Source organism: Chinchilla lanigera, unplaced genomic scaffold (assembly GCF_000276665.1).
Source record: "Chinchilla lanigera isolate Chin_1 unplaced genomic scaffold, ChiLan1.0 scaffold00022, whole genome shotgun sequence".
NCBI lineage: Eukaryota > Metazoa > Chordata > Mammalia > Rodentia > Chinchillidae > Chinchilla > Chinchilla lanigera.
In genome coordinates this window covers 23,395,023-23,409,941 of record NW_004955423.1, presented here as the reverse complement: position 1 = coordinate 23,409,941, position 14,919 = coordinate 23,395,023, and the positions used below count along the sequence as shown (strand labels likewise).

At 45.2% G+C, this 14,919-nt stretch overlaps 2 protein-coding genes across 3 annotated transcripts in view; both read right to left on the bottom strand.

Annotated features, from left to right (window-relative positions):
* The window catches only part of Wls (wntless Wnt ligand secretion mediator), a 90,908-nt gene that overhangs the window by 55,367 nt on the left and 20,622 nt on the right, over positions 1 to 14,919 (bottom strand). The gene's annotated exons all lie outside the window — the stretch shown is intronic.
* Positions 6,715 to 14,919, bottom strand: part of LOC106148544 — a 28,707-nt gene continuing 20,502 nt past the window's right edge. The window contains exons 1-2 of one of the 2 annotated variants that reach the window (XR_001234090.1): positions 7,473 to 9,771; positions 6,715 to 6,820 (exon numbers count right to left, since the gene is read on the bottom strand). Coding sequence is in view for 1 of the 2 variants with exons in the window: in XM_013514461.1 (XP_013369915.1) it covers positions 6,778 to 6,820 (43 nt within the window). In the remaining variant the exon portion in view is untranslated. Of the gene's footprint in view, positions 6,821 to 7,472; positions 9,772 to 14,919 lie in introns of those variants that run through there. The other variant, XM_013514461.1, reaches the window with a different exon arrangement.

Sequence of the window (14,919 nt, the reverse complement as noted above, 5' to 3'; positions counted from 1 at the left end):
CAAATTCTGCAACTCCTTGCTTGCTATCTTGGCCTCAGGACAGAGGATGGGAGCTCACACTGTGACCGACCCTTCAAAGCTGTACTGAAATAGGGTCCGTGCACGTCGAGGAATCAAACTGCAAATATATCATACTTAAACCTCGACTTTGCGATCGTCAATGGTTATGTCATCATAACACTAAATTTGCAAAACACAGACGTTTTAAGTGTCAAACAACATGTACCCCAAATCTCACAAGAGGGAAGTAACCACTACTAGAAAAAAATCAAAATACTATCTGTTCTTTCTGGTATGTAATTATATAAAATTTGACACACAAATTAAGTTGTATATACAAATATTAGTGTGTTTTTACAACATAGGATCAAACACATCGTTTTATAGCCAGGTCTTCCTATTTCGTATTGAGGCGGGGTAGCAAGTGAGGGTCTGCAGCCGACTAGCCGGTGTCAAGTCCTGACTGTCCTATTTCTAGCTGTGCTGCCACAAATCCACTCGAGGAAAGCTTTAGGTGAATCACTAAGCTCGTCTGTGCATTTGCTGCACCATTTCTTGAAGGGTAATAATAATAGCACCTATTTTGCCGGGTCTCTCTACACATTAAACAAGTAGCATTTGAGAAGCACTCAGAACAGCGCTTGAGCACACACAAAAAAACCCTATAAAACTGGTGTTAGCTATTATAAATATTTTTCATTTAATTCAAAATTTTCAGTTGCAAAAGTCAATCATATAAGATACCAAACTTATTCTTGCATCAGTTTGCAAAAGTGATCTATAAAGAACTGTAATCTTAGTATTTTTCTGTTACTAATTATTCTACACTTTTCCATCTGGTGTCTAAATTTGTTTATGACACATTTTAACACAGAGAAGTTTTAAAATCCCTCTTTCCCTTTATTTTTTTGTTCAAGCTTTCGTACTTCTTAATCTCCAAATTCAGTGAATAGCCATGTACACTGACTCCTAGTTTACTTTTTACAATTTCACTTTGTAAACACTTAGATAGTTGATTCATCTGGAATTTGCTTTGACATGGTTAGAATGTAAAGTTATCAATTCTTGAGCTGGCCCGGTGCAATCTATTTTTAAATTTTTTTTTTCTGGTACAGGGAATTGAACTCAAAAGTGCCTTGCACTTGCCAGGCAGGCGCTTGTGCCACTGGGCTATATCCCTGGACCTCCCTGCTACAGTTTAGAATCCTATGACTTGCTGGTTTATATCAATTCTTAATGGAGTAACTCCCTCTAGCAATCAACTTCAAATAAATATTGTTCTGCTGAAATTTTTACAGTGATCATGTTAAATCTCTAAATGAATGTGGACAGAATCAACACTCTTTTCCAGCATTTAGTTTTCCTATCCAAACAGTACTTGGCTTCCTATCAGCTGAAAGTTTTTTGGATTTCTTTGAAAACTTTCCCAGTTTTCTTCGTGTGAGTCCTGTTAGTGTGGCATAGTTTTAAAATATATCTATAAAACTTTCTTTGAAAGTTAATAATGGAAAGAAAACATAATAAATCATGGTTTTACTATATGTGTGGTTTACATATATTGAATTCTGTGCATGTGACCCTTGGCATGCTATATTACACATTTTCTTAGCAGAAATCCTTTTCTTTAATAGATATCAGGCAGCAACTAGAAGAAATCTGCAAAGCAAGAAGTAACTATGTAGGGGGAAAAGTGTGTATTATTAATATTTGGTGTACTTTTAATGCTCAACTTCACAGTTTTACTCTTCCTCACCTCTAATTAAATCCACAGTTCTCTAAGTATCCATCCCAATGGTAAAGTTTAGGTAGTAAGATGTTACACTTGCAGAAAGCTGGCCTAATGATAATTAACACTTACAGGAAAACTCAGCACATCTCAACTATAGCTGGAGTATCCTTTGATATATCAGTGTACTGTCTCCACAGTGAGGGTCACTGCTAGCCCAAGCTAGGAAGTTTTACTTTAAAATGCAAAACTGAAGTCGGGTGTAGTGGTACACACCTGTAATCCCAGCCCTTGGGAGGAGGCTGAGGTAGGAGACTGCCAAGAATTTGAGGCCAGCCTGGGCTATATAGTGAGTTCAAGGCCAATTACACAGAGAGACCCAGCTTTCAAAAACAAAACAAAACAAAAAAGCTTAAGAACTTCAAAAGGGTACTACAAAGGCTTTTTATACCTGATTCATCAGCTACCTGGTTTATTATTAGACACATGAGTCCATCAACTTTGGTTACCATGACTCAGCTAAGTGGCTCCTGACAGGAGAATGACCAAGTGGCACTTTTCACGGAACCCTTTCTCATGTGGGTGGAGAAATAAACAGTGAGACCAAAGTCATGAATTCTATTTTTGGTTAACACATTCAAGCTATTTGTCGTGGAAGGTAGTTACTACATTTTAAAACTTCTCCCAAAAAGGACCTAACCTTTTTTTATTTTTTCCTGATTGAAAAACAAGTCTCTGACTTCTCAAACCAAAATGAAAACTAACCTGGACCAGCTGAGCACCCCTGCTGGGTCCCAAACCACACTTCCAAGGCGCAGAAGCTGAGCCATCCTGGGTGGGGCTGTCTGTCCGGCTGTCTGTCCAGTGGTCTGTGGTCGCCAGCCTGGACAGCAGCCTACACAGCCTTCATTCTACCTAAGGTTTTGTCCATAAAGAAAAAAATCCTGGAATACTAATATTTTCACAGAGGTCCTGGTGGTGGGCTTGGAGAAGCCTCAAGCGCATGTTAAGCTTTCTTACAAGAATGACATAGTTTCTTCAACAGACTAAATTAGCTCTCCAGTTGCAAAGATTGTTTTTGCATAACTTAAATACCTGAAGACGATTCAACATTTTCCTACGAAGCTCAGAAGGAAAAAAATGGCTCTGTCATTTGAGAAAACACACTGACAATCCTGATACTCAAACATGGGCAGTAAATGTTTGCCCAATAAATCTTTATAACCTGGCTTCCTGCTGCAACTCAAAGTCAATTCTCTCAGGGGTTTCTTTAAGGCCAAAGCATACGGAGCAAACAAAAAGCAAAGTTTATAGCTCATAGCCGGTGGCCTGGCACAGAAGGTATTTTCATTCACTAGTTGTGGCCCAAATTGTGACTGTATGTATCGTAAAACAGAGTCTGGAATCAAAAGAAATTTGATGGCTCTTTAAATTTTTTAAAGTGATTTTATTATAAAGGAAAAGAGCTAAATGGAGGCAGTTGAAATTACCTGTAACCTTTGAACAAGATTCAGTCACTACCGGACAGGTCTGTAAGGAAGGCCTTCCTTAGTCACTAACCAGAGCGGCTCTGGGAATTAACAGAGCTTGTGTATTTAAGAAGGGGTGGGATTCCAGTCAACAAACCCTGTCCTGTTTGCTCAGGTGAAAGCTAAAAATAACCACTCCTCAGTACTCCAGGGTAGTAATGTGATATCACCAGCCGCCCCAGCGCATGTTATAAATGTCTCCTCTGCCCCTCATTGGAGCACAGTTTAGCTGAAAACAAGTCCAAAAGCTACTTCCACACCAACGCAATCTAACAGAGAGCAATGTGGTCAGAAATGAGTTTGCCCCATTACTGTGAATTGATTAGCTTAAAGTGTGGAAAAGACAGCTCGGAAAACATGCGCAGAAACTAAAAGACCACGAGCAAAGCTGCCCATCCCGAGCGCGCCCCTTCCTCATGGGTCAAATGTACGCCATTTCCCCTTTCTCTCTCAGGATTCCAATGCAATATTTTTGGCCTCCACTTCTCCACTCCAGTATTCAAATGTGATGCTTGATTGTATTTAAAGAGGTGTGCAATAAAGTGAGGCTTCTAGCAAATTCAAGGTTGTCACGAAATACGCAGCACAACTGGATGCTTCTTTGAAAATCTGGGGGTCCCTCACCCACATCGCTGCCTTCACTGTCCTGCGTACCTACTATGCGCTAGACGCTGTTAGATGCTGGGATGCAGCCCATGGACCTCGGCCGTGCAGAGTGGACGCATACTGGAATCTCTATAGTTATTTATAGGAATAACTACAGGAAAATCAATAATAACTGAGGTGACTGTTGTATTTACCCTAACATTAGCCGAGAAAGGCCAGCAGTCGGGTATTTAGGATGTAAGAGAAATGAATACACTAGAATGGGACAAACATTCCAGTCATCACTGCAAGGTGACAATAAAAATATAAATGAACAATGACCAACCGTCTTTCTTAGGGACGAATATGCTCCAACTCCAGCTGGCTTCCTGTTCTCTCAGCCCCACGGCTACCCAGCACACAAATTACCATCCGGCTAGCTGCTGTCATCGCCCATGCTCAAAGCTGAGCCAACACCAAGTCATTAGCCCCTACTCCCTCCAGAACCTGGCATTAAGATGTTGGGCAGAGAGAGATACAAGACGCGGTTGCCTTCTGGACAAGTTAAAATAAAACTAAAACAACATACTGATGGGACCTGTGGTCTCCATGTGGACCCACATGTGCTATTTCTTTGCTTTACTGCAAGCAGCAAAGATTCCTTCGGCAGCTAGCTGGAGCGGTACAGTGCCTGGGCACCGCACTACCTCAAGACAGGGCACAGGACCGCTCCGGGCTCGCAGTTGCGAATGGTGGTGGTGGGGGCTGGGGAGTGTGCAGAGTCGCAGCCCGAGTACACATGGCTCAGGCAGGGGCTCGCACGGTAGCCTCTATTATAAAGAGATCTGGGGTGGCTACTTGCAGGACTTATCCTGGGAAGACAGCAAGCATCAGGAGACGGGGAAAGGGGACAGCAAGGGGAGAAGGTCCTGCGCCCGGGCACAAGAATCACATTTTCTGCAGATGTCTGTATTTGAGAGCTGAAAATTAAAGGGCCCATTTACCAGGGGAGAAAGGGCAACAGCTCCACTTCGCTTGGTCTCAGCCCTCCCGAGCAGGAGCGCAGTGAGATCCACCCGGTGTCCCGGCTCCCACTCCACGTGGTCCTCGCTCTGCAACATCGAGCACTCGGGGCTGGGGACTTAGCTCAGCGGCAAAAGCACCTGCTTGGCAAGTGCAAGGCCGTGAGTTCGGTTCCCGGTACCGGAGAAAAACCAAAAAAAAAAAAAAACAAACAAACATCGAGCGCTCGAAAGGAGTAATCTGGGAGCCACCCACGGCATGGAGCTTTTACTCTGGCCCTGTTGCCTCTGGAGGTCCTCAAAGCCACAGGCCGGGGGAGCGGCTGAAAGAACAGAGGTCCGGGTGGGAGTGAGGACGCGCCACCCCTGCGCCTGCAACAGCCCCTGAAGAGCCTTTGAAGTCTCAATCATCGCGTAATAACAGCCTCCCCTAAATGAGAGGAAGAATGTCTGTCTCACAGGGAGAATGATACTTGAAGGTGAGTCTGCTCTGGGCTACACCGGGGAGGAATGTGGCGGGCAGGCTGGTCGGTGAGGGTAATTCATCTTTACAAGCATTAATGAGCAGAACCCTGCAATTTGTAGAAAATAATGAGTCTAGAGTGGTCAAGGAATTTGGAAATATTTTAGGGAATTTTATTCTTACAACAGCATCTGGATAACAAAAGGGGCTTCAGAACAACAACACACACTGCTTGAAAAACATGAAAATTGCTACCAGACCTTTTCTTCTACAGCCCTAGAGGGAGGTTGATTCAACTCTTAAACTGAGTCTCCATTAAAAATCAACTATCACTACATCGGTACCTATAAAAGCAGGAATGTTTGATTTATTATTTGTGTGTTATAGTTTCATTTATATTCTGCCTTGCTCTACCAAAAACTCTGGGGTGACCAGAAGTATTAGCCTTTTTTAACACACTTCCACCGGCTTGAAGCACCGGGACATGGCTGTCCCAGCAGAGAGCTTGTATCACTGCTGGCACAATTGGTTCTCATCACTTTGATCCGTCTTTTCACCAATGAAATTAATAAATTGCCACCCAGTGGGATAGTCATGCATGGACCACCAGTGGTTCTAGCTGCCTGGCGGTAAGACATCTGACCCCATTGTGAATTAAACAAATAATAACTGGGGCTGATTTAAAACACAGAAATTCATGAGAGGCATTAAGAATTGCTTTTCCTATATCTGGATTTTAATTGTGGCTGCTTTAAAAGTATAGAATTCATGAGGGGCATAAGTTTTACTTGGCCTATATCTGCATTTTTTAGTAAAGAGTAATATAAGCTCCCAGAACTATCACCTGAACTATGAAGTGATCCAATACCCATATCACTTAGAATGTGCAGAAGATTTCCATTGCCTGGCATGAACAGTGTTTATAAGAAGTTAACCAAAAAACAGTATATACCCAGATTGGTTTCAGCCTTGCCTATCGAAATATCTATCTTGCCTTATGGAGAAGCATTGGGCGCATTGGGCATTTATGTCCTTGGATAATTCCAGAGGTTGCTTAGAATGTTTTGACGGGCATTGTGGTGGAGAAGGTAGTGGAAAGGAATACAGGAGACAGAACTGGAGATTAAAGGCTTTTGTGTTATTTACACGGCCATGATTTTTATCAGAAAATCCCTCTTAACGTAAGAGAATTCAGCTAAATTTAGAAATTAGCTTTCAAACGTGTTCCACTGAGTCCCCTTAGACATTCTTCGTTCCTCTCTGAAGCTCAGAAGCCTTAATCCTGGTTAAAAGGAGGCATGTAGAATAGGAGGCGCAGTTTAAGTAGCCAGATCACATTTTCTGCTTGAGTTGTGAAGTTTTAGACAACTAAAGGTTGTTTGAGCCGATCCTGTGTGATGCCATCCAAGACCACTCCTGAAAAGGGCCCTTCACATCCTCCAGAGCATGGATCTAAGTTTCGGCTCCCTGGAACGGCAGCTTCAAAAATTTCAAACTAAAGAGAGCGAAAAGGCTGGTGTTAAATTGACTTACTGCTTAGGAATTGACTGGCACAGTCTGTCAATTCCTTGCCTGAAATTGCTCTGAAATTAATAATGGTCACAGTAGAACATGTTCTGCCTCTGCCGCTTATTTGACGATGAAATTCCCCTACATTTCCACCGCACTTGTTAAATCTTACTAGATTACTAAGCAAAATATTAATTCACAGCTCAATCTCAGTTAATGGAGAGCTGAGATTGTCTGTGAGCCTAGACCTGGAGGAGCGACTTTTGGAATTATTGTAGCTCTGCCACTGTGCATCAGCTGGGGTACGGTAAGTGAAATGCCAGCAATTTTCAGTAAGTAGCTAATTATGCTAACATCTATTCTAGGAAAGCTAAAAAATTTCAATACGGCAGAACATTCCTGTGTTCTAAACTACTACCACCCAAACACACATGCACACGCTCCATGTGACAGACTGGAATGCGAGGTAATTTTTACTGTACATAGAAAAGCCAAGAACTTATTTAAAAATAGTTCTCTATGACATAAACTTATGAATAAATGACAGACGTTTTGACAGCAAAGCTTCAGAAATGGTAACAAATATTTGTGTAATTCATTCTGACTCAAGAAAATATTAAAAAATATTATATGTTTACATCGTAGGTGAGGATTTTAAATACTTGGGCCCTAGCTTCCGTTGTGTAGTGCCAAAGAGGTCACAGCTCTGAGGGGCAGAAGAATCGCTCTGTGCTTTTCAGAATCTCCACGGCAAACAGCGAGCAGAGCCCACTTGGCTTACACCGCTGGCCTGGCTTGTGTCCTGTGGAATTAAATGGCACTGGAAGCAAGAAAAAAAAAATTCAGAGTGTTTTGGAACACAAAGCCAAACCCATCCACAGTATTTGAAAGTCTGGGGTAAACATGAAATCATTTTAGACTCCATCGGTGCCAGTTTCGTGTTTTTTTTTAAAAAATAAAATAAAACGCACATCAAATGACCTTCCAGAGGTTTGCCACATAAAATTCCCGTCATGAGACACGCTGACCGTGCAGGGGCCAGGGGTCCGCATGTGGATTTAAAAAGGAACGCTCACCTTTGCCATCCTGAAGCGAAGAAATACTATATGAGGAAAAATGACACGAGTATATCAAATTCCTAACTTTCACCACAGTCCCTGACAAGTCTGCAATGGCTGTTTCTCTATCGCTCTAGTTATACGCAAAACAGCAAACGTGAAACCCACAGGAAGAGAACACAAAAGCCGCCCCAGAAAAGCCAAGCGGCCCATCTGTGGACGCCACTGCTCCGGCCCGGCAGAACCAGTCAGCCAGGCTGCAGTCTAGACTTCGGAATTTGCTGCCTTCCAGCCAAAAGACCACAGGGGCGATGGGCTGTAGTCAGCACCGCCTATGGAAAGTGGATTCTGGGTCTCCTGATTCACTCCTGGGCCTGAGCTCAGAAACCAGCCAGCACCGGGGCTGGCAGAGCGGGAACCTCGCAGTCCCTGAGGGCCGCTGTGTGCCTGGGGTGATAGAGACGGACAGTCAGCTGCGCTTCTTGGACAAGCAAACTGTGGGCACATTTTTGTATTGGAATTTGAGGGGCAGGAAACCCCCAAATTAAATCCGCTAGGAGAAACAGCTGCACTGTTCAGAAGTAGAAATCCCAACCTTTACTACTTATCCTTTATCACCAGGCAGCTGTTCTTTATCCATGAGAGATCCTCTGCTTTTATCAGCATTATCGATGTTAACACAAGTAACAGTGAAGACACGGGTTGCACAGCACTTTCACAGGCCCCGCGGATCCAGTCCTCCTGCTAAGCGGTGGTTATGATCACCTGCATCACACATCGGGAAGCTCGGTGGGCTCTGTCCCACCGGTGAAGGGCAGAGCTAACGGTGGGGCCTGGGCAGGGCTTCACACCTGTGCTCTCTTGCTAGTTTAGTATTCACATACTTAGGAACTGTTCTTTAAAAAAACCTGAAATAACAAAATTAAATAGACTCACTATGCCAGTGACATATTTTAGCATTTTATCAGTTCTAGGTTCCAGCCCAAGTGCCAAATCTCTGTTCAACGTATTAAATGCCTAGAACACACCAGGCTCTGAGGTTCCCGTTTGTCCTAAGTGAGCCTTGGTTCCTCACGTATGATGGCATTTGGTGTGTTCTTATTACAGTATTCTACTTTATTCGTAAACACAGCTCTGAGCCCTGCAAAGTTATGACGTCCTACAGACAGGGCTGTATCCTCTCTCTCTTGGTGACAGTTAGCAGGAAAGCTGAAACATGCAGACCCTTCAAACATGACATATTTATGGCAGAAGATCTGTAGGAGCTGGGTGTGGTGGTGAACCCCGTCGTCCCAGCACTCTGGGAGGCTGAGGTAGGAGGATCCGAAGTTCAAATCCTTCCTATAAACAACTTAGCAGCGTAGTAAGACCCTGTCTCAAAATAAAAAATACAAGAGGCTGAGAATGTAGCTCAGCAAGAGGGCCCTGGGTTCAATCACCAGTTACACATACAAACAAAACGTTAGAGAGACATATTACATCATAGCCAACACAACATTCAGTTATGCTTGATGTATTTAACATGCTTTATCAAACGCCTGTTAGATATCATTACAGAAGCACCATAGAGGTTAGGGGGGTGGCCTGCCTGCGCCGATGCACATTTACGAGCACCTGGGAGACTGGAAGAGGCCTTCCCTCCTCCTGCTGCAGGGGTGCACATCTGCCCCAGCCAGGCCCGCTTCCTACAATACTTCCGGTCATTTTCGCAGATCCTTGTCAATCGATACAGAAAAGGGACACTAAACTCTGAGGCCCAAAATGAACTTGTCCTAAACTATAACCCCAGTGTGCACAGAGAAAAGTCATTTATGCGTCAGAAGAAAGGAGACACAGTCTGGGAGACTGAGGCAGGAGGACTAAGAGTTCAAGCCCAGCCTCGGCAATTTAGCAACTTCACCAGAGCCTGTCTCAAAATAAAAACTGTTTAAGAAGGGATGTAGCTCAGGGCAAAGGCTGTAGGTTCAATTTCCAGCACCACAAGAAAAGTGAAAAGAAAAGGAGTGAGAATTTTTTTTAAGTTTATTTAAAAAAAATTTTTTTTTGAGACAGGCTGTTGCTTTGTAGTGCAGGCTGGCCTCGAACTCACAGTGACCCTCTGCCTCCCTGAGCCTTCCCTGAGCTGGGTTGACAGGTGTGCACCATCAAACAGGGCTAGAAAAATGGCAAGTTTTATGCAACTGTTCCCAAGGGGGTTCTTGCCAGCACTGACATCAGGGGCGCACTTTGGGGAACTACTCTGTGACACAGCCCTGGAGAGTGAGCTTCTCAGAGCCGGGACTTCGGCACCTACCTTATTCTCATGCTGCTCTTTCACCATAGAGTGCAGAATAGTAAATTCCATAGGAATCATAGCACCACTAGGTTACAAACGTCTCACAGCTAGGACAGCACCTTAGAGCTGAGAAAACTAAAGTCCAAGATGGGTTGTGCCATTTGCCTGCTTCCTGGCACAGAAAGACAAACTCGGTGATCCAGATTCCTGTGCTAATTCACTCTGCTGAGAACCTTGTCCTCAGATTTGTAGAAGTTCAGGACAGCAGCCACTGTGGCCAGAACGGACTCAATAAATGCAGCATGCACACCAAAAGCTGCCACCGGGGCAGGCCCACAGGTCTTCTTCCCGTCCTTGTCCAGTGTCAGACGTCCCCTTTCAGCCCATTTGGGCAGGGCGGCTCCTGGTCTTCCGTCTAGTTAATGATCGAGGATTTCTTTTACTATAATGTGCAACATTAGGATTATCAAGAACAAATGCAACTCCTGTTCCCCATCTTAGTCACCCGTGTGTTTGATCTGCTTCTGTAGCCACCTCTCCCTGGCCCCCATTCTGAGTTCGCTTTTTAGATGAGCTCTATACCTCTAGCACCTACGAATTCCCCTGTGATGCGACAGATCTATTACTCAGCTCCCTTTCATCCCTCCCCAGGGAATGACAAACCGCTCTCTGCTGCCTGTGTAGCAGCCCTGAGGACACCCTTTGCATCTCTCCCTCTGGTTCCCATCCCATGGAAGCAACTGAGCTTGCACATTGCTCCTCCTAGATAGCACCTCCCTCCAGCCCCAGGGGTCGGGGGAGGATGGGACCGCGCCCCGGGGAAGCTGGTGGCATCTGGAGACTCGGATACCTTCCTGCACCCTGCAGCTCCTCCAGCCCAGCACCGCTGTGCTTCTCTGTAACGTTGGTACTTTCCGGGTAACACCGGCTGGGAGAACTGAGTTGGATCTACCGGGCCAGCACCATGCCTGTCCTCTCCTTCTGTTGTGTCGGGTGTTCGAACCCTTTCAAGGGGGTATTTGCTTTTGTTCTCTGGTCGTGTTTGTTTGTAAGGTGTTAATGAAATGGCCCGCATGTTCTCTGTGTGCATTCTTAAGAACAGGGGCCCATCCACACTCTTCACTCATGCAGGCTTCACACACAGTTAAGGCCGAGATGAGACACTCTCCTATTTTGTTTCCCATTTGCTCCCCACCCATGCAGTCCTTACAGCTCTCGGGCTGAGTGAGGCCGGAGGGTCGCTGTGAGTTCAAGGCCAGCCTGCACTACACTGGACCGGGACGGGAAGAAGCCCTGTGGGCCTGCCCCGGCGGCAGCTTTCTCTGCACGCTGCCTTTATTCAGAGTCCACTCTGGCCACAGTGGCTGCTGTCCTGAACTTCTACAAATCTGAGGACAAGGTTCTCAGCAGAGTGAATTAGCGCAGGAATCTGGATCACCGAGTTTGTCTTTCTGTGCCGGGAACCAGGCAAATGGCACAACCCATCTTGGACTTTAGTTTTCTCAGCTCTAAGGTGCTGTCCTAGCTGTGAGACATTCGTAACCTAGCGGTGCTATGATTCCCATGGAATTTATGAATTCTGTGCTCAGTGATGAAAGTCAGTCTTGAAAGTGAAGAAATGCTCTGCAATTAGGGCCAGTTCACACGCCAGGAGCCTTGGCTGCTGAGTCTCTACGCACGTCGTCCTCTCTTGCATTTTCCCATTTGCTGGAGGGACGAACCATGGCCTGGCTGTATTTTTTGTTACTCTCTGGGGTCTGAGTGGGTTCTGGGTGTTTTCTGTCTTCCAACAACTGGTGAGATCAGATAAGGGCTCCGAAAGCCAGGGCGAGCTACAGCCCGGTGCACGACCAACTTCATCTAGAGGAGCTCAGCTCACCCCAGTGGAATCCCTCTTGGGAAGGCGGGGCCAGTCCAATCACAACAAAAACCTCTAGGGAAAAATAACAACAACGAAAAACCCCTTTCCCGCTCCCAGTCCATCTCCTTCCACTCACAGACTGGTTCAACACAAAGACATTCCAGTACAATGAAATAATTTGGATCATGTCCAACCTCTATTTTTTAGAATGACAGAAATAAGCTCAACAGAGCTAAGCCTATTGTTCAAAAGAAATGAAAGTCGGGGCAGAGACTGCCCTAAGCCAGCAGTTGTTGACAGGGGGACACCAATTCATCACATTCATTAGGGTTTCATTTAAATTGCCGGCTTCCAAAGGTATTTTAAAATGTACCCCAACTACCTCTAAAAAAAGAGAGAAATGTCCTAGGAGAGAACAGCAAGTACAGTACGACGAGGGAATTACTTTCACAGGCGTGGTTCCTTATGGCACCATAGATATCCAAAAAAAAAATGTAAGAAAAATTAGAAGCAAGATCTCTAGACTCAGAAAAACTTAAGCTCAAATCCCAGCTCTGTTCCTTCCTGGCAAATGAGCTGGGAAACGTCCCTTGCCTTATAGAAAGTCGGTTTGCCTTCTTTGGCCAAACTGTGCTGCCAGCATGCGCTTCACAGGCCACGCAGGCTGGAATAGACTGCTGCATTAACGATGCTGTCAGAAGAGGGAGGACTCTCTGATGGGAGGGGAGGACACAGTCCTTGTTCTCTGTCCCTGTTCTGCTCTCTTCCTCCGTGGAATGGGCTTCCCACCATCCCAGGAACTAGAAGACGTGGGTCTTGGGTACCATAAACAGGTGTTTTTGATTCTCAGTGACACCCCAGCAAAGAGAGCCCATCCCTAGCGATTTTAAGCTGACCATCTCATATCTCTGATTAACATCTAAGATCTCTCCTCATCTATGCTCATCCATACTCTCCATACTCCTGGCTCCCTACCCCGCCCCCACGGGGTTTTTCAGCCTTGATTCCATCTGGAGCCGGAGAGCTGGGGCACTGTCTCATGCAGTGTGGAATGCATCACAGGTCCCTAGCATCTGCCATGAGTTGCCAGTTGTGTCTTCTTCTCTTCCCTGTCAAGTCCTGAAAGTAAAAAATGTCTGCAGAGGGGCTGGGGATTTACCTCAGTGGCACAGCGCCTGCCTGGCAAGAGCAAGTTTGTGAGTTTGATTCCCGGTATCAGAGAAAAACCAAGGGAAAAAAAAAAAATGCCTGCAGAAATTGTGAAACATCCCTTGGGGAGCAAAATTCCTCCTGGCTGAGACCTCCTACTTTAACCGAACCGCCCAGATTCAGGAGAGTGTCACATTGTCTAAGTCCCTCTGTGGTAATATTCTTTTAAAGGGATCGACCACAAGGACTCCAAGTTTCCAACAACCATCCCTGCTAAGCTTTGCCTGCTGCTAGCCTGACCACCTCAGAACATCATCTACAAATGATAAATGATCATGAGGACCCCCATTTATGTGTGATTGATATTTGTGTTTTGTCTGCAGTAGGGATTTACCTGGGTTGATTTTCATTCATATACGGAAGTAAGTGGTGGACAATACTCTTTCCATTTGGAGAGGGCTAAAATGAGGCTCTAAAAACACGAAAACCACCTATTCAAGGTCACAGCTAATAAGTGGCTGACCTGGGGGTTGAACCTAAACCCATCTGAATTCAGTTTCTCTGGGTTAGGTCGCAGCTTTCCTCCTAAGGGAAATGAGTGCAGAGACCCATGAGCCATGCTTCGGTTGTGAGTCCCGTGCATTCAAATGTCCAGTTCAGTGTCCAGGCTGCTGTACAGCTTGGTGTCCTCAGCGTGAAGCTGAGCAGCAGTGTGGATGTCTTTGTTCTAAGGACACCAACAAGCTGATTGTTGAATTATGGATTTTTCACCACGTAGAAACAACAAGCGGTCGCAGTTGCTATGGCAGCAGAGATAAACTTAACCTTGAGTGGAACTCCAGTCACCAGGAAGGGTTAGTGAGGATGGGTAGGAGCCTAAACTAGTCAGGGAGTAAATCACCTGAAGAAGAGAAAGTGGAGGAAGAGAAATGCGGTCAGCTTCAATTATCTGAAAAGTGGGGAGTCTCACAGAAGGGAAACATGTTGTGGACTATCCCGAAGGGAAAAGTCTGGGATTCGTGTGTGGAAGTGACAGCGTGGCCATGGGAGACAGTTCTCCACTGAATGCTGGGAAAGAATGTGTATTTGCTGCAGGGTTTTGACTGGATTAAAAAATTGAGTGATCTAAAGAGAAGATGTTTTGTTTCGGTGAGAACAAAAAGGGGAGCAGGGAAGAGGACTCTGCTGGGAGACCCCACTGTGGGAGGTGGGACGAGACCAATTCCCAGGCTCTTCCAAAACAAAAATCTGTTTCTCTAAAGAGTGAGTAGATTGTGGGTTCCCTGTTGCAAATATCCAAAGGGAAGGCAGGGGATGGAGGGTCTGTGCTGGGAAGGCAGCTCCGGCAGTACTCATCCCACATTGGGAGAGAGGCACTCCAATATATCCTGGGAAGACGATGTCATCAGGTGACACCAGGCACAAGAAAGGAAGAAGCAGGTGGAATAGATGATCAACGGATGGGCAGTGAAGGGGAGCAAGAGACCGAGAATCAAGTAGATCTTTTCCACTACCTTCCAAATCTTTCCATTCCGATGGTCTTCCTTAAAATTGCAGCCGCACATCAACTACTTTGACCTGCAAACTGCATTTAATTTTCAAAAGGAAATAGACAACGATCAAGCTAGGACACAGCTAAATAATAGTGGACTAGCTCTTTCCTAAACACTAGCCTGACCTTTAATGTAATAACTCGTTGTATTCCTTAGCCCGACAATTCATTATAAAACATCTCATCACTA